We start from the raw sequence: 24742 nt of genomic DNA, 5'->3' as shown, positions 1-24742 counted from the left end.
TGGGGTGGGAGGGAGAGTGGATCTGTGGGGGTGCAGGATTATGCGACAAATAATAATGGCTGTCAAAGGTTCAGGCTAAGCAGGCATGATATGTGGTATTAGTGGCTAGAGAGGCATTTTGGTGCAGCCAGTCTAGTCATTCCTCAGTTTGGTATGTCTTTTTTTTTAATGGGGCATTTATGATAAAGCAGTCCTGCTAAGTGAATTACCTGGCTAGACTGCCATTTGGGTGCTGCCAGTCAGCCGTTTCTTACAGCAGCATTGTATATTTATCTGGGCATCTTTGATCAAATGATATGATATAAGTCATTTATAACGCACCTGCACACATGTGTTTCTAGGCGTCACAAGACAAGGGATGGAAGATAGAGGGAGGACAAGACAAACCATCTTACTAGGCCTTGTGTCATTCAGATCGTGCAAGTGCGATAACGAGAAGCGCAAGGGGACAGGGACGGGGGAAGTGCAAGGGAGAGGGGAGGGGAAAAACAGGGCAGCAATGCTCTGAGTAAGTGCTGTCAGGGCAGCACAGCTCTGGGTAGTGCAAGGAGAACAAGGGACTGTAGGGTTACAGTTACAGCCCCTAAGAGCATGGTAGGACCAGAGGCAGTGCAAGGGTGACTGATTAAGAAAGAGTCTTGACTCAGTGAGACTCTGAGGGTAGCCAAGCAACCAGTCGGTACAGCAGACAGGTAGGTCAGGTAGGCCAGCAGGGGAGGGAGAGAAAGAAAGCAGAGGGGAAGAGGAATGTTTTGAGCTGCTTCCAGAACTTCAGGTGGTCTGCTAAAGCTTGAGAGGGGCAGGAAGGCTATTACAGTGGGAGGCACCTGTAGAGGAGAGATATCTACCCCCCATTCTCTTCCTGGAGAAACGTCTAACCCTTAGGTAGACCCTGTAAGTAGCTGAGCGAAGGGCTTGAGAAAGAAGATATTTTGGAAGAGAGCATTGGATGTAGTGCGGGCTCCGGGCCCAGAAAGCCTTGTGGACAATGCAAAGGGTCTTGAACTTGATACTTGCAGCAACTGGGAGCCAGTGGAGAGATTTCAGGGCTGGAGAGATACGATCCCTGTGCTTGAGGCCAAGGATAAGTCTCGCAGTCCTGTTCTGGATTAATTGCAGGGGCTGGATAGTAGAGGAAGGCAGATTGAGAAAGAGGCTGTTGCAGTAGTCCAGCCTAGAGAGAACCAGGGCTCTGCAGACAGCGAGCTTCTGGGGAAAAGTGAGAAAGGGAAGAGTCCCTTTGAGGAGGAACAGCTGGTAGTGGGACTTCTTGGCGACGTCCGAGATGTGAGAAGAGAAAGAGAGAGTGGAGTCAAAGATGACACCAGTGTTTGCCTCACAGGAAGTCAAAGGAAGAGGGCCCAAGGCGGGCGGCCAGAGTGAGAGAGCGAAAGCAGGGGCAGGAGTCCAAATGAGAAGGATCTCCATCTTACTGACATTAAGGCAGATATCGTTGGAGGCACACCAATCCTGAATCGCGGATAGACATTCGGGAATGAGCGAGAGATGAGAGGAGTTTGAGGGGAGCCTGAAGGAAAGCAGAGTTTCATCCGCATAACACTGAAAGTTAGAGGAGAATGTAGAGATCAGGTGGGTCAAAGGGGCCACATAGAGGTTGAAAAACCAGAGTGAGAGGATGGAGCGGGGAGAAAGGGACCAAGTTGGACCTGGGAGGGGCAGTCCAAGAGGAAGGAGGTCAGCCACTCCAGGGCCTGATTCCTTATGCCCAGGTTCTCATGGAGCCGATTGATCAGGATTGATCAGGATGGCATGGTTGACCGTGTCAAAAGCACAGGAAAGATCAAGGAGGATGAGGACAGAAGGAATGCTGGAATCAAGGTTAGAGAGCAGAACTTCACAGGTGTTCAGGACAGCAGTTTCCGTGTCTGTGGCAGCTCTGAAGCCAGACTGATGGTCATGGAGACAACCAACAGATTCCGTGTGGAGAGTAAGCTGGGAGATGGCCAGCTTTTCCAACAGTTTGCCCAGGAAAGAGGTGATGGAGATTGGGCAATAGTTTGCCGGGCAGGCATGATCGACAGAAAGCTTCTTGAGGAGTGGGTGCATAAGGGAGTGCTTAACGGGAGAGGGGAAAGAGTGATTACAGAAATCTGTCAAGGCTGGAACGAGGGTGTCAATATGGTTCTTGATGGTTCTGGTGGAGCAGGAGAGCACCTGTTTGGATGACACCATCATAGATCGGACTTGTCTAGAAACGTTGTCAGGTGTTGTCAGAGAGAAAGAGGAGAAAATAGGAAGAGAGGTAGAGATGGCCAAAGGGGGGGGCCGAGAGAGGAAGAGGAGATGGAGGACAGGATGTCCTGACTTTTAGTGTAGATGTGAGATGACAGAGCCATACAGAGGGACTGGGAGGGAACATGAGACGTAAAGACCTCAACAGGATTGACCAGTTCTTTTCAGATTTTAAAGAGTTTGGCCGTGTTGTTAGAGGCCACTTAGAGACAGGCTTGAATGTGTGTTCTATTCTTGATGAGTGTTATTGCTTCGACTGCCATTTTGGTGCAACTAGTCTAGATATGTTTAAATGTGGCCTGGCAAACTTTACTATATTGTTATTACATGTCTACACTGGTCTACCTTGTGCAGCAAGTTGGACATGTTTTCGTTGTGGCATGGCATTTTTAATAGCAAAGCTTTAATGTTCCTGTGCACTGTTGGTGACTTGCATCTATTGGATTGGTGTTAACCTACAAAACAATTGCAAACACTCTGGCTTTTTAGCCAATTTTTCTCAGACAGTGTGCTGTATATTATATTAAAACACATATTTATATCTTTCTCCTAGTGCAGTGTGCAGCATATCTGTTCAGCAGCACGTTTGTGCGTATTGCGCAAGTGTGATGATCTAGGCCGGCCCAGAGCGTGGCGCGACCCTTGATTTGTTGCTGAGTTGAGGGGCCCCCTCAGCATGGCTCGCAGGGGGGCCCCCACATCTTTTGTTACGCCACTGCAGAAGCCTCGTACAGGCAGTTGATGACCAGGCTAGTGCATTACTTGTGATGGAGCAGACCTGCCCTCCTTTTCGAGCAAGATGAACTTAAAGACATCCTTGATAAAGGTCCTCAAAAGGATCCCATTTTACCTTTCCACATTGTTCTTCAGAAGAGGGTAAATACCATTTGGGAGGCACTGGAGTCAAGTCAGGCAGTAAATAAGTACTTGACAAGCAAATACTGTCCATCAAGTAGTGACCCCAGCTACTTATCGAAACACCCTACCCCAGAAAGTCTAGTTGTGAAGGCGGCAACCGCTGTCTCAAAACAGGCAACCTATCCAACCATCCCACCGGATAGGGATGACCAAAGTGTAGATGCATGGTCCTGAAAGGTGTTTTCCACTGGCAGTATGACTCTTAAATCAGCCAACTCCACATGTGCTGTGGCAAAGTTTTCATACACTCTATGGGACTGCATTTCTATGGGGGCTGAGCATATTCCTGAAAGATAGGAAAGAGATGGTTTCCTAGCCATTGTTAAGGATGGCAAGGAAGCCGTGTGCGAGTCTCTTTAGTTGGGTCTGGATTCTGCTGACAGCATCAGCAGAGCCATGGCGGCAAGCACCGTAATTCACAGATTTGCGTGGTTAAGGAATGCCTTTTTCACGGGTCTCACATTTTTGGCAGCAAGGCTGACGAAAGCCTTGAGAAGCAGAAGACCTCTAAGGCGGCAGCTATGTCTTTGGGTGCCTCCATTAGGCAGCCTCAGCCTTTTCACCCCATTGGACCGTCTTGGAGGGGTAGATCCTTTTGCTACTACTCCTCAGTTTGAAGAGCGATAGTAATGGCTGGTCAAAGAGGCCAAAGAAGATCCCCTCATGGTTGACAACGAGAGGTGCAAAGTCTGCTTAAGCAGGAGCATCTTTACCAACATCCACTGTTTCAGCAGCCTCAAAACCGCTCTGAGGTCTTGAGTCACGACACCCCAGTGGGAGGCAGACTTCATCTGAAAGAATGGTGAGACATTACTTTGGATGCTTGGGCATTAGAAACCATAGCCGAAGGTTACTGCCTTCCCTTCATTCAGAGACCTCAGAACCATACACCAAGGAGCCATTCTTTGAAGGTTCCAGATCGGTTCCTTGTGCAGGAAATGTTGACCCTGCTAGAGAAAGGTGCTATGGAGCCGGTACCTGTAGCGGATAGGAACAAAGGATGGTATTCGCCAAATGTTCTGATCCCCAAGAAGGACGGAAGACTGAGAACCATCTTGGACTTGAGTTACTTGAACAAGTTCCTCAGGAAGGACAAGTTCAAGATGGTCACACTTTCTCCGATCCTTCAGGCCCTCCAACTCCAGGATTGGATGGTGTCATTGGACCTTTAGGATACTTATTTTCATGTGCCAATCCATCTGAAGCACAGAAAGTACCCGAGGTTCGCCGTTGGCGGTTCTCATAATCCGTTTCGGGTTCTGCCATTCGGGCTGAATTGAGCAGTTTCACCAAACTGATGGCAGTGGTGGCAGCGAGTTTCAGGAAAGTGGGGATTCACGTCTACCCCTACCTGAATGGTTGGCTAATCAGGGCGCGTTCTCCCGAACAAGTCCTGGATCATCTCAACGTCACTTGCCACTCTCTTCACAGACTGGGCTTCTCCAGCATGGGGTCTGGCATGGATTCACATGCTCATGAATATTCCCCGTCGTCAGGCTGGGAATCCTCGGTAAAGAAAAAACCAGTATCAGTTTCGTTTCTGATCTGTCTTTCGTAGTAATAACCAATCACTGGTCTCTGCGTCATACTGACCACAGCCAATGACTGCCCTCTACCTAAGCACCTCCTCCGGCAGCCATCTTCAGATTTTTACCGCACGTTCATGTGTTGGGATCCTCGTGCTATTGCTCTTGAGCGTTAGTGCTATTTTTCGCGCTTTTTCACAAAAAACTTCGATTCTTTCGGTCAAAAGAGCCTCAAGCTCCACCGATCCTACATCCGATCTGCGGGGACCCATGTCGGATTCATCTGTGCCCCTCAAGGGTGAAGATTTCGTCGAGCTACACTTCGGAGGACTCCAGAAGCTTCTCAGGCCCGATCTCGGAGATGGCCCAGGAGAAGGGAAGCTCGACGCCCGGAAAGCTGTTCAGGGTCTGCCCTGGATGCCAGCTGCAGAACGTCTTCAAGGAGGACGAACACTCTTTCTGCCTTTACTGCCTTCATGAGGACAAGACGCACGTGGAGAAGGACTGTGCGTTTTGCGGCAACATGTCGGAACGGACCATGAAGGACCGCCATCAACGTCTCGCCAACTGGCTGGAGGGTAAGAGCCCGTCTGGCGAGAAGAAGAAGAAATCCGAGCGGTCTTCTAAGACCTTTGAGGGCGCCCCGGCGACGGGGGCCCAACATAAGGCCAAGCACCGCGAGTCCGCTGGCACCGGGAGCGCCGAACGGTCGGGCTCTACGGGCGCCAGGCAGGGCGCACCCTCCCCGGCACCATCAACCACGAGCCAACGCTCTGGGTCGGGTAAGAGGAAGGCCGAGCACCCGGCGAAGCTCCTGGAGAGGCCCCGGTCGAGCTCTAAGGCAGAGGAGGAGCGTGGCAGTGCCCCCTCCCTCAAGGATAAGGCGGTGAGCGCACCTAAGGTGGTGAAGGCCTTGATCCATCTGACCAAGCCCTCTATCGAAACGGTCGCGGCGGCCCTGGCTCAGCCTGTGGTGGCTGCACCAGTGGTGGCGACCTCAGGGCCCAGAATCTCCCTGCCTCCTCGGAGGGAGTCTTCCTTTGTGCCCATCGATAGGACCCCCGTGAAACCCTCCGTGGGGAAGAAGGGGGGGCAGGGCGTCGTCGTAGATTCGGCCTCAACCTCAGAAGAGGAACTGATCGAGGTCTTAAGCCACGGCCTAGGCGTGGAAGAAGGCCAGCCCGTCGGAATGGACCCCGACGCAGGTGACGACGACGACGACATCGTCGAGGATACCGACGGGGCCCCTGCTCGCCCGTCGGATTCCCCTCTGCCAGCGCCGCAAGACAACTCGGCGGCCATTTTGTTGGCTATACAGTCCTTATGCTCCGAGATAAGGACGAGGCTACCGTTACCGACGGAGGAACCTCTCCCGTCGGGGGATCCAGAACCGGGACCTTCTGGTGTTCCCCCTACCAAGAAAAGAAGGATCCATCCACCACCTCCTTTTCAACCGTCGCGCCCCGTCCAGCCCTCCTCCCCGTCCACCCGAGGGGATGATACGGGGACTGACACGGCAGCGACGGGTACGGACGACGAGGCATACGACGAGGATTTTCCGTCGTCGCCTCCCACCAGGGCTTCTCCGCCCGACGAGATTGGATCGTTCCACTCAATGATCGCCAGGGCATCCGAGCTTTTCCAACTCTGCCTGAGGAGAAGAAAAAGGAAGGCTTCCTTTACCAGCGGCGCGAGGCCAAGAGGAAGACGGTCCTCGCAGTGCCTCTGTTGGACGACATTTGGGATGAGGGCCTTTCCCTCCTCAAGAACCCTTCCACGACGCCAGCGAGAAGAGACCGGTGCGAGAAAAAGTACCGGGTCCCGGACACGGCCCCCCTATGCCTCCGGGCGCAGCCTACCCCGGACTCCGTCGTCTCCGCGGCAGCCAGGAAGAAAGCGGGGGGTGCGGCCTCCACGTCGACTTCCCCGCCGGACGGCGAGGGAAAGAAATTGGATGCTATGGGACGTAGAGTCATCTCGTCGGCAGCGACGACGATTAAAGCGGCCAACGCCTTGGCTATCGTGGCCCGCTACGACAGGGAGCTCTGGTACAAGATAGCTCCCCTGCTGGATTTTCTGCCGGATGACAAGAGGGCGGAGGCCCTTGAGATCCTGCAGGAAGGTGAGGTGGCTTCGGACCACGCCATCACCGTGGCGACGGACATCGCCGACACTGGGTTCCGCCAGCTGGGCAACGGCGTTTGCCTTCGACGTCGTGGATGGCTCAAAGCTACGGACTTTCGGCAGGACGTCCAGACCAGAGTCCTGGACATGCCCTTCGACGGGAACAACCTGTTTGGGAAGACAGTGGACGATTCCCTTCAGGCCATCAAGGCGGATACTGAGACGGCCCGGGCCCTTGGAGTCCTGCAGCAACGAAAGACGCCCTTTCGGAGCGGCGGAGGCAAGGGCGCCTCCAAAGGTTCCGGCGGCGGTTTCGCTTCCTACCGTCAAGCGGCCCGCTCGTCGTCGCAAGAGGCCTACAGAGGACGAGGCAAGTCTAGCGGACCCCGCCGTCGTCGCCAAGGAGGTCAAGGCGGCAAGGCCGCGTCCAAGCAGGATTGAACCGGCCGTGGGGTCGGGCCCCCACCGAAGCACCCCGGTGGGAGGCCGGCTGGCGGGCTTCGTCAGCGTGTGGGAGTCCATCTCCACCGACCGTTGGGTGCTGGACGCCCTGGCCCGGGGCCACGCGCTCGAATTTCAAAAAAGGTGCCCGCGCGTCCCCCCCCGTGGCCAGGAAAGAACTTCACGTCCCTCAACTTCTCCTGGAGGTAAAGGCGATGCTCAGAAACGGCGCCATCGAACTCGTCCCAAAGAGGCTTCGGGGCTCCGGAGTCTACTCGCGATACTTCCTCGTGAAGAAGAAGACGGGAGGATGGCGCCCCATCCTGGACCTGCGACGTCTGAACAAGTTCATCAAGGCGCAGAAGTTCCGGATGGTCACCCTCCAGCACGTCCTGGGTCAGCTGGAGGAAGGAGACTTCCTATCGTCGTTGGATTTGGAGGATGCCTACTTCCACATTCCCATCCTAAAGGGGCACCGAAAATTCCTCAGATTCGTGGTCCAAGGGCGTCATTACCAGTTCAAAGCCCTTCCCTTCGGACTACGGTCGGCACCCAGGGTTTTCACCAAGTGCCTCGCACCGGTGGCGGCGCAGCTGCGCCGCGAGGGGATTCACGTCTACCCCTACCTGGACGACTGGCTCATCCGCGCCAAGACGAGGGAGCTCGCCGTGGTCCACACGGCAAGGACCGTCCAACTCCTCACGGACCTGGGATTCTCCGTGAACTACGCCAAATCCCACCTGGTGCCCGCGCAAGTCGCACTGTTTCTGGGAGCGAGGCTCGACACAGTGTCCCTTCTGGCCTCCCCGTCGGAGGAGAGGACCAGGACCATCTTGGGCAAGGTGCAACGGATGTTGGTGGCCGACGCGGCCAAAGTGAGGTCCATCAAGTCCCTCCTCGGGATGATGTCTTCCTGCATCTACCTCATTCCCATGTGCAGGCTCCGGATGCGCCCGTTGCAAGAATTCCTGGATGCGCGCTGGAACCAGACGACGGGCAGCTTCGAGGAAAGGATCAAGCTCGACGAGAGTTTCCGACGAGCGATACGGTGGTGGGGCACCCGCGCGCATCTGACGGCGGGCATGGACTTCCAGACCCCAGCCCACCAGGAGACTGTGACCACGGATGCCTCCCTGGAAGGGTGGGGAGCGCACACCGAAAATCTGCACGCAAGGGGACTCTGGCTCCCGACGGAGAAGTCCCTGCATATCAACGTCCTGGAGCTCCGTGCAGTGTTTTGGGCCCTCAGGTCCTTCCTTCCGTCCCTCAAGGGCAAGGTGGTGAGGATCTTCACCGACAACACCACCACCATGTTTTACATCAGGAAACAGGGCGGAACCAGGTCCCCAGCGCTGTCCAAGGAGGCGCAGGACCTGTGGCATTGGGCCGTCGCCCAAGGGATTCTTCTGGTGCCGTTTCATCTGGCAGGGATAAAAAACACCATCGCCGACTCACTCAGCAGGGAGCTGCGCTCGTGCCACGAGTGGGAACTACGGCAGGATCTGGTGGATCGCCTCTTCCGACGGTGGGGCACACCCCAGATCGACCTGTTCGCGACGGCGACGAACACCAAGTGCCGGAGGTTCGCCAGCAGGTTTCCCCAGACGAGGAGCATGGGCGATGCTTTCTCGTTCCCCTGGGAGGGCCTGTTCCTCTACGCGTTCCCTCCCTTGCCTCTGCTAATCCGGCTCGTCAACCAGCTCAAGAGGTCACGGTGCAGGATGATCCTCGTCGCACCTGCGTGGCCGAGGCAGATATGGTTCCCGGACCTTCTGGACTTGTCAGCGTCCCCGCCAATCAAGCTGCCGGCGGACGCGGATCTACTCTCCAGGGAAGGAGGCGCCATCCTCCACCACGACCCGAAGTCGCTGAACTTGCAGGCCTGGCTCCTGCAGCGCTAGAGTTTGGAGGATACGACATACCGGCCGATTGCAGAGAGGTTCTTGCAAAGGCCAGGGCATCCTCGACTCTTAAATGCTACGGACACAAATGGAAGAGGTTCTCTGTCTGGTGCCACGCACAGAAGATTAACCCTCTACGGATTACGGCTCCCCAAGTACTGCCGTACCTGCTGACGCTGGCCAAAGCTGGTCTGGCACACGCGTCCATCAAGATTCATCTTGCTGCGATCTCCCGATACACCAGAACCACGGGCCGGACAACCTTGTGGTCTCATCGTCTGGTGAAAGAGTTCATGAAGGGACTGTTCAGATCGTTCCCGCCGGTGAAGGCTCCTGCCCCGGCGTGGGAGCTCAACGTGGTGCTGACCAAGCTCATGGGACCTCCGTTCGAGCCTCTGCACTCGGCCCCGTTGAAGTTTCTATCGTGGAAAACAGCTTTTCTCGTGGCCATCACCTCCGCACGACGAGTGGGAGAGATCCAGGCCCTTTCCTGCAAGGCCCCGTACTTGACTTTCCACGACACGAGGGTAGTGCTCAGGACGCACCCCTCCTTCATGCCCAAGGTACCGTCGGACTTCCATCTCAACGAACCCTTGGTGTTACCTGTGTTCTTCCCGTCGCCTTCGTCGCCGGCTGAGAGGACTTTGCACTCGCTGGATGTAGCTAGAGCGCTGAAGTTCTACGTGGACCGCACGAAAGGTTTTCGGAAGACGTCACAACTCTTTGTGAACTTTGGACCTGTCAATCAGGGGAAGGCTCTCTCGAAGGCTTCCATCTCCAGATGGCTCTCCGGCTGTATCATGTACTGTCACCGGTTGGCAAACCGACCGCTGCCTGGCCGTCCGAGAGCCCATTCCACCAGAGCGATCGCAGCTACCACGGCGTTCCTATCTGGTGTGCCCCTGCTGGACATATGCAGGGCTGCTACGTGGAGGTCGACGCACACCTTCACGAAATTCTACTGCGTCGACCGGGATTCCAGGGAGGAGTCCAGGGTCGGCCAAGCAGTGCTGCGCAACCTGTTCGCCTGAGGTGAGCCTGGTGAGGAGGTAAGATGCTTAATGTTGAGTTAATGTGATGCTTAATGTTGAGCCTTTGCCACCTCCCGTGGTTGTGCATGTGTGTACTGCTATGTATTCTTTATTCATGAGCATGTGAATCCATGCCAGACCCCATGCTGGAGAAGGAACAAGTTACTTACCTGTAACTGTTGTTCTCCAGCATGGGTCTGGCATGGATTCACATGCGAACCCTCCCGCCTACCCCTCTGCGGCTCTTCACTTGGTCATACTGCCACTTCACGTGCTTCCAAATCTGAAGATGGCTGCCGGAGGAGGTGCTTAGGTAGAGGGCAGTCATTGGCTGTGGTCAGTATGACGCAGAGACCAGTGATTGGTTATTACTACGAAAGACAGATCAGAAACGAAACTGATACTGGTTTTTTCTTTACCGAGGATTCCCAGCCTGACGACGGGGAATATTCATGAGCATGTGAATCCATGCCAGACCCATGCTGGAGAACAACAGTTACAGGTAAGTAACTTGTTCCTTCTCCCTCAATTACAAGAAGTCCCATATGATACCATCCCAAAAGCTCCAGTTCATCTGAGCTGTACTGGAGACATCCTTGGGAAAGAGCTTTCCACCCGAAATGACAACTCAAGACATTGTGCAGATGGTCACCAAATTTCAGAGTGCCCAACGTCTCCCGACCTTCCACTTTTTGAGATTGCTCAGTCTTCTGGCATTCTGCAATTTCCTGGTGCCAGAAGCTCGCCTGAGAATGAGATCCCTTCAATGGGCTCTCGGGACACAATGGTCTCAGTTCTCAGGCAACATGTCAGACCGACTTCAGGTACCAAGCAGGGTCGCACAGGATCTTCTGTGGTGGGCCTGCAAGGACAATATTCTGAAGGGAGAACCTTTTTGGCAACTTTGGCTGGAGAGAACAGTAGTGTTGGATGCCTCACTCACAGGGTGGTGAGCCCACTCCAACGATCTGACAATCAGCGGTCGTTGGTCTCCATCAGAGTCCAAACTACACATCTTTTGGAGCGGAGGGCATCAGACTTGGGCTGAAGGCCTGTCTGCCCTCTGTATGGGGAAAGCATGTCCTGATAATAACGGACAAGAAGTGGCCATTTACTACCTCAACAAGAGAGGTGGTGTACGGTCATTATCACTGTGCAGAGAGGCAATGCAGCTCTGGTACTGGGCAATTCAAGAACTAATCTCCCTATCAGCAGTTCATCTAGCCAGAGGGGATAGCACGCCGGTGGACACTGTCAGCAGGCAGAGCACAGTCTCCCATGAGTGGTAACTAGCTCATGAAGCCCTTCAAGAGATCTTCACCCTTTGGGGAATACCTCAAGTGGACCTGTGCGCGACCAATGTCAACTGGCAGTGCAAACTGTACTGCTCCAGGGAAATTCCCCCAAGACGAGCTCTAGGAGATGCATTTGTGGTGGACTGGGAGTTTACACTCCTGTACGCGTTTCCTCCAGTCCCCGTCATTCCTCACATGATCAGGATGTTGAGAAAGTTCGGGAAACATGTGATCCTAATTGCCCTGGATTGGGCCAGGAGGACATGGTACCCTGGACCTTCTGGACATGTCCATCTGCCCTCCAATCTGTCTTTCACAAAGAGAGGACCTTCTCTCGGGAGAGGAGGGTCGGGTTCTCCATCCAGATGTCAAGAGACTCTGCCTTCACGCAGGGTTTCTGAGAGGCTGAGATACAAGGATAGGGACCACCCGGATGACGTAATAGAGATTTTGCTTTCGGCCAGAAGGCTAGCAACAAAGTCTTTGTACCGCTGCCGTTGGAACAAATTCTGCAGCTGGTGCAGGAACATCAATGTGGAACCTTTGCTTTGCAAAACACCAGAGGTGTTAGCCTTTCTACTGTACCTAGCCAATCTGGGGCTCCAGGTTGCGACCATTAAAGGTTATTTGGAGGCGCTATCCATCTTCAAGCGCTCGTGTGAGGAAACTTCATATTTTAAGATACCTTTTGATACAATTTTTGAAGGGGCTCACTAATGTGTTCCCTCCATCTCCCTTTCAGGTTCCCGTTTAGGACCTCAATCTTGTGCTAACATTTCTTATGTGTGCACCATTTCAACCTCTACATTTATGTCCCTGAAGGTTAACTTTTAAGACCATCTTTAGAGTGAGTGAGTTGCAGCCACTAACCTCAAAACTTCCATTTACAGTGTTTCACAAACACAAGTTCGTCCTGAGGGTTAAGCCTTAAATTTTTACCTGAGGTCATTTCAGACTTTCATTTAGGACAAAAGATTGTACTACCCACTTTATACCCTCACCCTCATCCTGGCAAGGAGCAGGAGAGGTTGCACAGGCTCGATTCACGTAGGGCTATGAGCTTCTACATTTCAAGGTTATCAGAACTTCGTCTGGATGACTATTCATAGATTATATGGGTCATAGACTGGGCCAGGCTGTAACAAAGCAAACCTTATCCAGATTGATTTTTCTAGTGATATCATAATGCTACAGGCTGGTGGGAAAGAATCCTCCAGAAGGCTTAAGGGCCCATTCCACTAGGGGCATGGCTACCTCCTCTGCTTTGCAAGAAGAGGTTCCTATTAAAAACATTTGTGAGGCAGCTACGTGGTCCACAATACATACTTTCACTTAGCATTACTGCCTTGATTCTACCCTAAGCCAGGATGGAACCTTTGGAAAAGCTGCCCTCCATTTGGTTCATGGAAACCATAAATTACACAATTCTTACTCCCTCCATCAAAACTAACACTGCTTTGGGAGTCTATCAAAGATGAGGAATACGTGGGAGGACACAATCCATTTGAAGGACAAGTTACTTACCCCATGTAATGTTCTTTCGACTGGATGTTCCTCCCCCGTATTTCCCATGCTATTACAGCTTTCGCTCCTTCAAAGCCTAGTGCGGTCAAACCCGTTTTGATGCAGGTAGTTCTACTTGAGAATGAAAAACAGATCTGAAGCCACAGGTACTTCGTGCGCTATTCATGCCTTCGATGACATCATCCTCGAGACTGAGGCCCTCGAGGGACATCGAGTCGACTGCATCGATGCACAGCGCTTTCTGCCGAAAGAGGAATTCCGAAGCAGCTGAAGCTGAATATTGTCTATCTAAGATGAGGAATATGTGGGAGGAACATCCAGTCGATAGAATTTTAACAGGGGTAAGTAACTTGTTCATCTTACCTGATCGTGGTTTAATTGATAACATGCCGCGTTTGAGGCCGAGGATTCAACATATGTGCGCTACCTGTATTACTGCCAAATATGAGTTCTTGATACCTTTAGGCGCCAGCCCAGGCTCCGTTATATCTATATATCACAGCTGCAACCATCTTAAAATTGTTCATCCATTGCCACTCGGAGCCCTAGGAGTTGTTGGTTTCTCGTTTCAAGGAGTACCTGGGGCACTATAACAAAGTTCAATGTCTAATTGCTCTGGCCAGCAATTATAGTACATGGCACTTGCAGTAAGTATTTAAATGTTATACTTTGAATAAGATTGTATCAAATTTTTTGAAATGCAAACAATTCATAGCAATGTCTCCTTTGTTACCCCATAATTCTATTATCTGCACTATTATTTATTTTGACAAGTTATTGATTTCAGTTTCTTTAATTACTTAGACTACACAGATAGAAGTGCAGACCGGTACCTCAGAAGAAACAGACACTTCCACTAACCAAACAGTGAGTCCTAATTACATACACAGAGATTGCAATATAGTATATTAGATTGTTTCAGAAATATTATATTTTTTCTAATGACTATTGTGAGTGGTCAGAAATGTGAGACGGACACAAAGGTATAGTTGTCTCAATGTTTGCCATTTTATTAATCAGCGCCCTTACTTCGTTTTTGCAAGACTGCTGGTGTGAACTCTCAATCCGTGTGGGTGCAGATCCATATTTACATCCAGATGCCTCCATATGGAATAATCCAGCCTTGAAGTATCAGGGCAAAACACTGTTTTGGACGGAATGGTTTGTGGCTGGTATCAAATACATTGGAGATTTGTTTGATGGGGAGAACTGGTTAACGTTCACTCAGCTTGGCCAGAGGTGTGATATGACGAAATGCTCATTTGCCGAATATCGGAAGTTGAAGATTATTATTTCAGCTTGTATTGAGGTGCCACAATTGACTGTTCAGAGTCCAGCCTGGGCAGCTATAACTGTATGCCTCAGTGCATCTCACCCTGCTTCTACCATATATAGTATCATAAAAGTTACTCTGAAAGGTGATCCGAGATTACCAGCTCTGTGGGCGGAGGAATTGGGGGAAGATGTGAACTTCAGATGTTGGCGAAGGTGCTGTGAGAACACTCATTTGGTGAGTTTGGATTGGTCCCTCAGAGCTTCTCAAACGAAGTTGTTGTTTAGGGCCTATTGGACGCCGGAGAAACTATTCAGGAGACAACTTTTAGACAACAATCTTTGCTGGAAATGTAAATGTTCTAGAGGATCTCTGAGTCACTTGATTTGGTCCTGTCCTAAAACAATGCAGTTCTGGGAAAAGGTGTGTGAGAGATTAAGCTTGGTCTTAAACATTGCAATCCCCATGAATGCCTCATTATTGATTTTAGGCGATGATTCTCTTCTGGAGGAAATTGACTTTGGAAAGAAAGTTTGGCTGATACGTGCATGTATGATTGCTAAAAAATTAATTTTGAGGTCCTGGAAATCGAGTAATTCTTTCAACATTGATGATTGGGTGGAGGAGCTTCTTACAATTTCAACATATGAAAGAGCTATTTACAAACTCACTGATGACATTGACAAGTTTTGGAACATTTGGGGCTGCTTTCTTGATGCCTATGAATAAAGCAGAACTTTGATCTGGGACAATATATACATATCCTTGTACACTGTTGTGCTGTATGACATCTATAGGATGTGCATTGATTGTTTTATTATTGAATTTGTTGTATGGTTCATGCAATTAGTATTCTTAGTCCTTATTTCCTGCATTTGCTCTCTTTTTTCCTCTTTTTTTTTTTTTTTCTTTCTCTTTTTTCTTTCCTCTTTTTCTTCTTCTTCAACCGGTTTTATTTTTAGTACATTGATGTGTATTTTTAAATTGGTTGTGATATGTTGATTATTTACATTGAATTGATTGGCTATGTGTTTATTGGATTATTCATGTTCATGTTTATTTATGTAAAATAAAAATTGTAATACCCCCCAAAAAAAAAAAAAAAAAATGTGGGATGAATGCCCATCTTTCCCTATGCTGAGAAGGATGTCTCTGCATAGCAAACTAAAACTAAAGAAAAGTGACCAAGAGTCCAAAAAGCCTCTGGCCCTCACATTAATACACACAACAACATGATAAAAGGAATGTTTGGCTGTCTTTAGTTCAACAAAACAATATACCAATTCAAACTCAAAGATTTTAGGAAGTACTCTGTGTGACCTGTGTTGGACTCTCTTCCCCTGGATCGATTCAGGAATACCCTAGGCAAAGTTCTGATTCAACCAAGTTCTGTTCAGTGTAACACAAAAATCCTTTTCCATTCACTGCTTCCTTCCACTTAGTAAAGTAAATGTCTCTTTCACAGATGCTTTTTTATAACCCATTTTATTGTGATTTTAAAACATGTAACCAACAAAACCAAAGCAGCACCATAGTTGACATATTGCAAGAATTCAGATGTACAAAAAACAAAGCGCATCCAAATCATGAAAACATACAGGTTGGAGTACACCTCCCATCCCTCTCAGAACCCCATCACAAGGCTTCCTCCCATTTGGGCCATGTTTTCTGGAATTTAGTTGGGCCACACCCCCATGCTTTAAAGATTCTTCTCTCATGTCACATACACTCATCCATATCAGATATCCATTTTCTATACCGAAGCGTATCCGGTTTACCGCACATCATAGCTATATTTCTTTTAGCTATAATGAACGCTGTAGATATCAGCAATTTGTCAGAACGTCCGTAGGAGTGCGTGCCCCAGATTCCAAGAATAGCAGCTTGGGTTCAGCAGGCACAATTTCCCGTACCACCATCTCTAATTTGCCCAGAACTCTTACCCAGAAGCGGCTTATCGGACATTCCCATATACTATGGAAAAATGTGTCGTCTGCTTGGTCGCATCTCAGGCATCGCTTGTGGGCCTCTTGACCACATCTGAAAAATAGCATACGCGAGTAGTACATTTGTGTAATATTTTGAGCTGAATTAAGAGGAATAAATCGAGAGGAAATTGCTACCTCCCTCGGAAACATCAAGGCCTCCACCAAGTCTTCAGGGTCTATAATCCCCACATCCGCCTCCCACCTATGCTGCAGTTCAAGCAATTCCCATGACGAAAAGGATGATATGCATCGATACGTGACAGAGGTAACCTTCCTATCTATTCGCTGTGCCACGATATTGGTTTCTAAAGGGGAGCAGGGTGGAACGGCGTACATCAGTGAAGTTGGCATGTAATGCGTGGGGAATTTGAATATAATGAAAGCTTTTCACCACCATGAGCCCATAAGTGTGTTGTAGGTTGGGGAAGGAGACAAGACCCCCTCGTTCAATATATGGTTGAAAGTGAGATTACCACAGCTAGCCCAACTCCCAAACTTTCCCAGAAATGTTATTGGGAGGTTCTGTCAGTGCCTCAAATCTTGGATAAGCCGATCCTTAGTGGGATATAAGTTGCGGGAAAGAAAGTCGAGTGGATCAAGGCCAATGTGAACACACCCGTGAGACGTAATAGGGGCACTCAGGGGTTATCGCCAGGTCGCCTCCCTTCTCCGGAAACAGGACAGACTTGTGCCAGTTTACCCTGAGCCCAGTAACTGCCTCACTGTCTTGTAAACATTTTGTTACATTGGGACGGGAGCCCCCTGGGAGCTTAAAAATATTAAAAGGTCAGGTCATCCGCTTAAAGGGAGACCGTGTCCTCATGTTCAATAGTCCATCGGAAACCCCTCCATGTCTGATCCTTGGCAAGCTGTACAGTGTAGGGAAGGCAAAGTATCACAAGTATCGACACTGACACAATGGATACAATTTGTAAAACCTTTATAAAAATGTTGGGATTGATTGGAGAAACTCATATTTTGCCCTATAACTAACGCAGGCAGCAGATACTTATATGTGACGGGAGAGTTGTGGGGGCAATCCATCGCACTAATAGCTATTTATGCACCACCAACACTTCTAGAGCCACTACTCACTGACATCACCGCGCTAATCACTAATGACACTTCCAACTGCATGATACTAGGGGGTGACTTTAATGAAGTCATGAATGTGACACTGGATAGATCACATTTACGTAACAGGAACCCCAACATCCCCACCAGTCTTGCCACGTTCCCCAACGCACTCGGACTGTGCGATGTATGGAGGGAACTCCACCCAGACACTAGAGCGTACTCTTTCCATTCGGGGGCTCATGCCTCGCTCCCCAGACTAGATTACTTCTTCACTCCCGCAACTGAGCTGCACAGGGCACAGGAAATACACATGCTGCATAGAGGCATCTCTGACCACTCTCTGCTAGAAATGTTAATCATAACATCCCGCCACCGTGCTGGCGCCTGAATAGTTATTATCTGGGAGACCCTGAGCTGGTGGACCGATTACAGGAGACCACAAGCACATATTTTGAGCTCAACACTCAGATGGCAACGAGCCCTGAAATGCTGTGGGAAGCCTATAAAACGGTGCTAAGAGGCGAACTAATATCATGGACAGCGGCCAAAAAGAGGCAGCACTTGAGCAAGATTCTTGAAGCAGAGCTTCATGTCAAACATGCAGAGGAGGGGCACATAAACGAAAACACTCTGGCCTCTAATCGGACGCTGATACTAGCACAAAAAAGACTGCAAAGCATAGTGATGGACAATGCTAAACAAGCGCGCATTGCAATGAGAGCAAGGATCTACGAAACAGGCGACAAGGCCGGCAAGATGCTGGCATGGCTGGAAAGGAAGGAGCAGGGTCGCAGTCATGTCCGGAGACTCGAAGCACAAGGATCAAACGCAGGGGTGACGGATCAGGAGATAACTCAAGGCTTTGCGGAATACTACGCTGAGCTATACAGTGAACTCACTACCCCGATGGACGCTACGATGATGGACCAAATTGAAATCCCCACCTTAAATGAGGCACAGCAGCAACAGCTGGAGCGGGAGATCACAGAAGATGAGATCCTAAGCGCCATCTCTGGTCTCCAGACCTTCAAGACCCCTGGTCCAAATGGCTTTGCGATAGAGCTATGGCGAAGGGTGGGCACCAATGTGATAGCCCCCCAATGACTTCAAATGTACCTCCATGCACGAGAAAAGGGCATTCGAAGGGATTGTGTCCTCCGACGTATTCCTTATCTTAGATATAAATCCTTCAGCTTTGCTGGCCTCGGAAAATTTTTTCGCCAGAGGGCGCTGCGCGTCGATGATCGCCGAGTCGATGACCCTCGACGGCCTCCGTGCCGACGTCGACGTCATCCTGCCTATAAAGGCCGCGCGCAGCGTCCGTTGCTCAGTTCCGTTTTTCCGCGCTTCGTTGTGCCTCGGAACACCGTTGCTCAGTTCTCGTCAAGATAACGTATATAATAACTACTATTTACCTCGATATCGATGGCATCCTCCTCCGACCCGACGACCCCTCGGTCCGGTTTCAAAAAGTGCCGAGACTGCGGGAAGAAAATGTCGTTGACGGACCCTCACAGGGTCTGTTTGTGGTGTCTGGGAATCACGCACCAGAGTTCGGAGTGTGAGGAATGCCTTTCCATGACGGCGAAAGCCTTGAAGGAGCGTAGGGGGAAGCTCGAGAGAGGTAGGTCAACTTTAACTTCCTCGAAAGCTTCTTCGGTAGAGTCGAGACGTTCGTCTCCTCACCATAAAAAACACTCTCGATCTAGATCACGAAGTGGCTCCCACCACTCGTCGACATCGAGACACTCGAAGAAGAGACGTAGGAGATCCCCTTCGTCATCTTCGTCGAGTTCTCCTGAGAGAGTTCATTGCCCCACAAAACGCAGCTCGCAAGCTGAGTGGGAGGAATTCAGGAAAAAGATGCTAAGCGTCTTCGAGAAAGCGGCCTCGTCCCCCTCGAAGACAGCTGAGGGTGATACCCCGGGTAAAAAACCCAAAAAATCTAAACGCCGCGAGTCGCAGTACCCGGCGGAAAAGTCAACCCGAAAGCGCCTCGAGCCATCGGGAGATAAAGCATCATCGACGCCATCGTCGAAAACTCCTTCGAAACAGAGGTCGGCGCCATCGACGCCGTTGTCGAAGGATTCATCGGCGCATCAGTCGATCGAGTCGACGCCGACGTCGACGCCGATATCGACGCCGGTGAAGGAAAGAACCACGGCTACTCCACAGCCAACGGTTAGACAAAAGACCTCCGACTCGACGCCGAGAACGTCGACGTCGTTCTCGAGCAAGACTCCGATCCTTTCGAGTTCTTCGAGGCCTAGTACACATTTCTCGACGCTTTTCACGGCGCCTTCGAGTACTTTCACGTCGGTGTCGACGACATCGACGTTTTCAAGGCCTGTGATGATGGCTCCTTCTGCATTGGAAATGGGGTTTATACCATTCCAAAAACCAATGTATCCCCCTTTAACCTCGATTTTTGAGGAAAGGGAGGATTCAGACCAAGATATTGATTTACAGAGGACCACATCACCAGAGCCAGAGACTTTCGCCTCTGAGGAAGGAAGATTAAAAAATCTTCAGGATGCACTTCAGGAAGCTAGTGGCTTGGACACTTCTCCTGAAGCAGAATTTATCAAACCAGACCCAGGAGAACATGCGGAGACTCCATATAGAGCTCTGATGTCTAGAATCATAGAATTTATGGGTTGGTCTGCACCTTCTCCTGCCTTTCAGCAGGATGATCTCACTGACATACTGGACAAGGGCCCACAGGAGGATCCTGTGGTTCCATTTCACTCTGCTCTACAGAGAAGGATTTTGACAAACTGGGAAACGCCAGAAATTATCCCGGCAGTAAATAAAAAACTGTCAACAAAATACAGGGTGGCTAGTTCTGACCCTGAATATTTGTCAAAACACCCTACTCCTGAGAGCTTGGTTGTACAGGCTGCAACCTCATCAGGCAGCACATCTGCATACCCCACTGCTCCGCAGGATAGGGATGACAAAAAATATGATGCCATGGCTAAGAAGGTTTTTTCTGCCTGTAGCATGGCGTTAAAGTCTATTAACGCGACCTGTACGCTCGCTAGGTTCAGCCACACCCTTTGGGAGTGCGCTTCATCAGCGGCTGACTGCCTCCAAGAAGGAGAGGAAAGGGACGCATTTTTAAACATCATCAGGGATGGTAAAGATGCGATGTGCGAGACCCTACAAACTGGCCTAGATTCTGCTGACAGTATCAGCAGGGCCATGGCGGCAAGTACCACAATCCGCAGGCATGCGTGGTTGAGGAAGTCTGGTTTTGCCTCTGACGTGCAGACCAGGCTTTTGAATATGCCCTTTGACGGTTCTACCCTCTTTGGAAAGAAGGCGGATGACAGTTTGGAGAAACTGCAAACGTCCAAGGCAGCAGCCAAGTCATTGGGAGCTGCTATCCGTCAGAATACCTTTCGTCCTTCGGGATCATCGTGGAGAGGACGGTCCTTTCGTTACTATTCCTCATATGGAAGGGGCAGGGGACGACCGGCTCAAAGAGGCCAAGGAAGATTTACCCGTGGTGGACGGGGTAGGGGAAAGAAAGCCGCACCCGCAGGAGCAGGAGCCACTTTACCTTCGGCAACTGCATCAGCCGCTTCAAAACCACTCTGAGGTCTCCCCTCACAGAACACCAGTAGGGGGCAGGTTAACTCACCATCTGACGGAATGGCAGGCTATTACGTCAGATGCTTGGGCTCTGGAGACAGTAGCCCAAGGTTACTGCCTGCCCTTCCTACATATCCCTCAGAGTCATCCACCGGGGAACAACCCTTTGAAGCTTCCAGATCCGCTCCTCTTGCAGGAGGTTTTAGACCTGCTAGAGAAAGGTGCCATAGAACTGGTACCTGTAGCGGAAAGGAACAAGGGTTGGTACTCCCCCTACTTCATAATACCGAAGAAGGACGGAGGACTGAGACCCATCTTAGACTTACGGGAATTGAACAAATTCCTCCGAAAGGACAAGTTCAAGATGGTGACTCTCTCTCAGATCCTTCAGGCCCTCCAGCTTCAGGACTGGTTGGTATCTCTAGACCTCCAGGACGCTTATTTCCATGTGCCGATCCATCCCAGGCACAGGAGATACCTGAGGTTCGCAATTGGCAGCTCTCATTATCAATTTCGAGTTCTGCCATTTGGGCTAACCTCCGCCCCGAGGGTCTTTACCAAGCTAATGTCGGTTGTGGCTGCAAGTCTAAGGAGGGAAGGGATTCATGTCTACCCTTACCTAGACGATTGGTTGATCAGAGCTGTATCTTCGGAACAGGCTCAGAGACAACTAGATTATGTTTGCCACTTCCTTCACAAGCTGGGCTTCTCCCTCAATTTAAAGAAGTCACAGATGATACCATCACAGAGACTCCAATTCATTGGAGCAGTCCTGGACACTTCCCTGGGAAAAGCCTTGCCACCAGAGGTGAGGGCTCGAGATATTCTGCAGATGGTCATCAGATTTCAGAATGCCCAATATCTCCCAGCCTACGACTTTCTGAGGTTGCTAGGCCTCATGGCATCCTGCATATTCCTCGTGCCGGAGGCTCGCCTGAGAATGAGATCCCTCCAGTGGGCACTGAGAACTCAGTGGTCACAGTTCTCAGGAAGGATGACAGATCTCCTTCGGATCCCGGTCAAAGTAGCCCGAGACCTTCAGTGGTGGGCCTGTCGGGAGAACATCCTGAAAGGAGAAATGTTTTGGCAACCATGGCCGGAGATAACAGTAGTCACGGATGCCTCACTCACGGGGTGGGGAGCTCACGCCAACGACTTGACCATCAGCGGTCGTTGGTCTCCATCGGAGTCCAGACTACATATCAACCTGTTGGAGCTGAGAGCCATCAGACTAGCGCTGAAGGCTTTTCTGCCGTCTGTACGGGGAAGAAACGTCCTAATAATGACGGACAATACAGTGGCCATGCACTACCTCAACAAAAGAGGAGGCGTAGGCTCACTACCACTGTGCAGAGAGGCGATGCAGCTCTGGTTTTGGGCAATTCAGGAAGGAATCTCTCTATCGGCAATTCACCTAGCCGGAGAGAAGAACTTGACAGCGGACGCTCTGAGCAGGCAGAGCACAGTCTCTCACGAGTGGGAGATAGCTCAGGAAGTCCTTCAAGAGATCTTCGCCCTTTGGGGAACCCCTCAAGTGGATCTGTTCGCCACCAGTATCAACAGGAAGTGCGACAGATTTTGCTCAAGGGAATTTCCCCCGAGAGGAGCTCTAGGAGATGCGTTCGTAGTGGACTGGGAGTTCCCACTTCTGTACGCGTTCCCTCCGGTCCCTGTCATTCCTCAAATGATCAGGAGGTTGAGAAGGTTTCGGAAGACCATGATCCTAATTGCCCCGGATTGGGCCAGGAGAACGTGGTACCCGGACCTTCTAGACATGTCCATCTGCCCTCCAATTCGACTGCCATACAGAGAGGATCTTCTCTCGCAGAAGGAAGGTCAGGTTCTCCATCCAGCCATCAAGACCCTCAACCTTCACGCTTGGTGTCTGAAAGGTTGAGGTACAAGGATTGGGACCTTCCGGATGATGTTATGGAGGTGTTGCTTTCGGCCAGAAGGCCGGCAACTAAAACTCTATACCGCTGCCGTTGGAACAAATTTTGCAGCTGGTGCAGAGAAAAGAATATTGAACCCTTTTCTTGTGGTACACCTATGGTGTTGTCATTCTTACTTTACCTGGCTAATTCAGGCCTACAGGTTGGCACAATTAAGGGCTATCTCGCAGCGCTATCAATCTTTAAGCGCACTGCAGAGGAGCCTTCATACTTCAAAATTCCATTGGTAATACAATACCTAAAAGGATTAACTAATGTTTATCCCCCGAAACCTTTTCAAGTTCCCTTATGGGATTTAAACCTAATTTTAAACTTCCTAAAGGGTGCCCCTTTTGAACCACTACACTCTTGTTCATTGAAGCTTCTCACCCTCAAAACTGTTTTGCTAATAGCATTGACATCTGCTAGAAGGGTTAGCGAGTTGCAAGCCTTATCGTGTAAACCTCCACATACAATCTTTTACAAGGACAAAGTTGTTCTTCAGGTGAAGCCTAACTTCCTCCCGAAGGTAGTCTCGGAGTTTCACATCACTCAGAAGATTATATTACCTTCTTTCTACCCTCCTCCTCATCCGGGGAAGGAGGAAGAGAGACTGCACAGGCTGGACCCTAAGCGAGCCTTGAGCTTCTATATCAGCAGATTGGCTAAGATCAGACAAGCAGACCAACTCTTTGTAGGTTATGCAGGACATAAGTTGGGCCTTCCAATAACAAAACAAACCATCTCCAGATGGATTATTTTAGCCATTCTGGAATGCTACAAATTGGCAGGAAAGGAGCCTCCTCAAAATCTAAGGGCTCATTCTACCAGGGGTATCGCAACATCCTCAGCCCTTCAAAGAGGGGTGCCAATTCGAGATATATGTGCGGCTGCCACATGGTCGTCCGCACATACATTTACCAAATTCTATAGCCTGGATTCCTCCTCTAGTCAAGAAACTAGATTCGGCAAGGCTGTGTTACACTCTGTCCATTCTGGAAGGGTAACATAACTTTTATTACTCCCGCCTCCAGTCACAATACCACTGCTATGGGAGTCTATCTAAGATAAGGAATACGTCGGAGGACACAATCCCTTCGAAGAACTAGTTACTCTTACCTTGTAACGTTCTTTCGATGGGATGTTCCTCCGACGTATTCCTTATCGACCCTCCCATCCATCCCCGCAGTATGACTTCCTGTGGGTTTGCAGCCTATGCTCCTTCAAGGTGATTAGTCTAATCCAAAAACATTACTGGGGACTACAAAACGGAACTGAGCAACGGACGCTGCGCGCGGCCTTTATAGGCAGGATGACGTCGACGTCGGCACGGAGGCCGTCGAGGGTCATCGACTCGGCGATCATCGACGCGCAGCGCCCTCTGGCGAAAAAATTTTCCGAGGCCAGCAAAGCTGAAGGATTTATATCTAAGATAAGGAATACGTCGGAGGAACATCCCATCGAAAGAACGTTACAAGGTAAGAGTAACTAGTTCTTCTCCCTCCAGACCTCCGAGAAGCAACGATAGTAGTGATACCCAAGCCGGACAAGCCTCCGGAAAGATACAGCTCGTACAGGCCCATTTCACTTATCAACTCAGACTAAAATACTGGCAAAACTGCTAGCGGACCGTCTACAACAGGTAATTTCCTCCCTGATACATCCGGACCAGTGCGGCTTCATGCCACAGAGATCAATAAACCCTCCACCCTCATACTAAAGGATAACACCGCACACAGTACAAACTCACCTAAACCCTTCTCATTCAAGGAAGTCACAGTTCCTGAAGTCCTTCTAATCATGAAACAGACCAAACCATCTCTATGCAAAGGGGACATTTGCCCAGCCAACATAATCAAAGAC

The 24742-nt window shown here is 50.4% G+C and overlaps 1 protein-coding gene across 1 annotated transcript in view; it reads left to right on the top strand.

The window, feature by feature from the left end:
* Nucleotides 1-24742, top strand: part of RBM44 (RNA binding motif protein 44) — a 1098830-nt gene that overhangs the window by 364672 nt on the left and 709416 nt on the right. The window contains exon 7 of the mRNA XM_069615953.1: nucleotides 13818-13880. Coding sequence (XP_069472054.1) covers nucleotides 13818-13880 — 63 coding nt within the window. The remainder of the gene's footprint in view (nucleotides 1-13817; nucleotides 13881-24742) is intronic.

The sequence above is a fragment of the Ambystoma mexicanum genome, chromosome 9 (assembly GCF_040938575.1).
Source record: "Ambystoma mexicanum isolate Mex_15411 chromosome 9, UKY_AmexF1_1, whole genome shotgun sequence".
NCBI classification, from domain to species: Eukaryota; Metazoa; Chordata; class Amphibia; order Caudata; family Ambystomatidae; genus Ambystoma; species Ambystoma mexicanum.
Note: the sequence above shows the minus strand (reverse complement) of the source record. Positions and strands in the feature narration are given on the sequence as shown.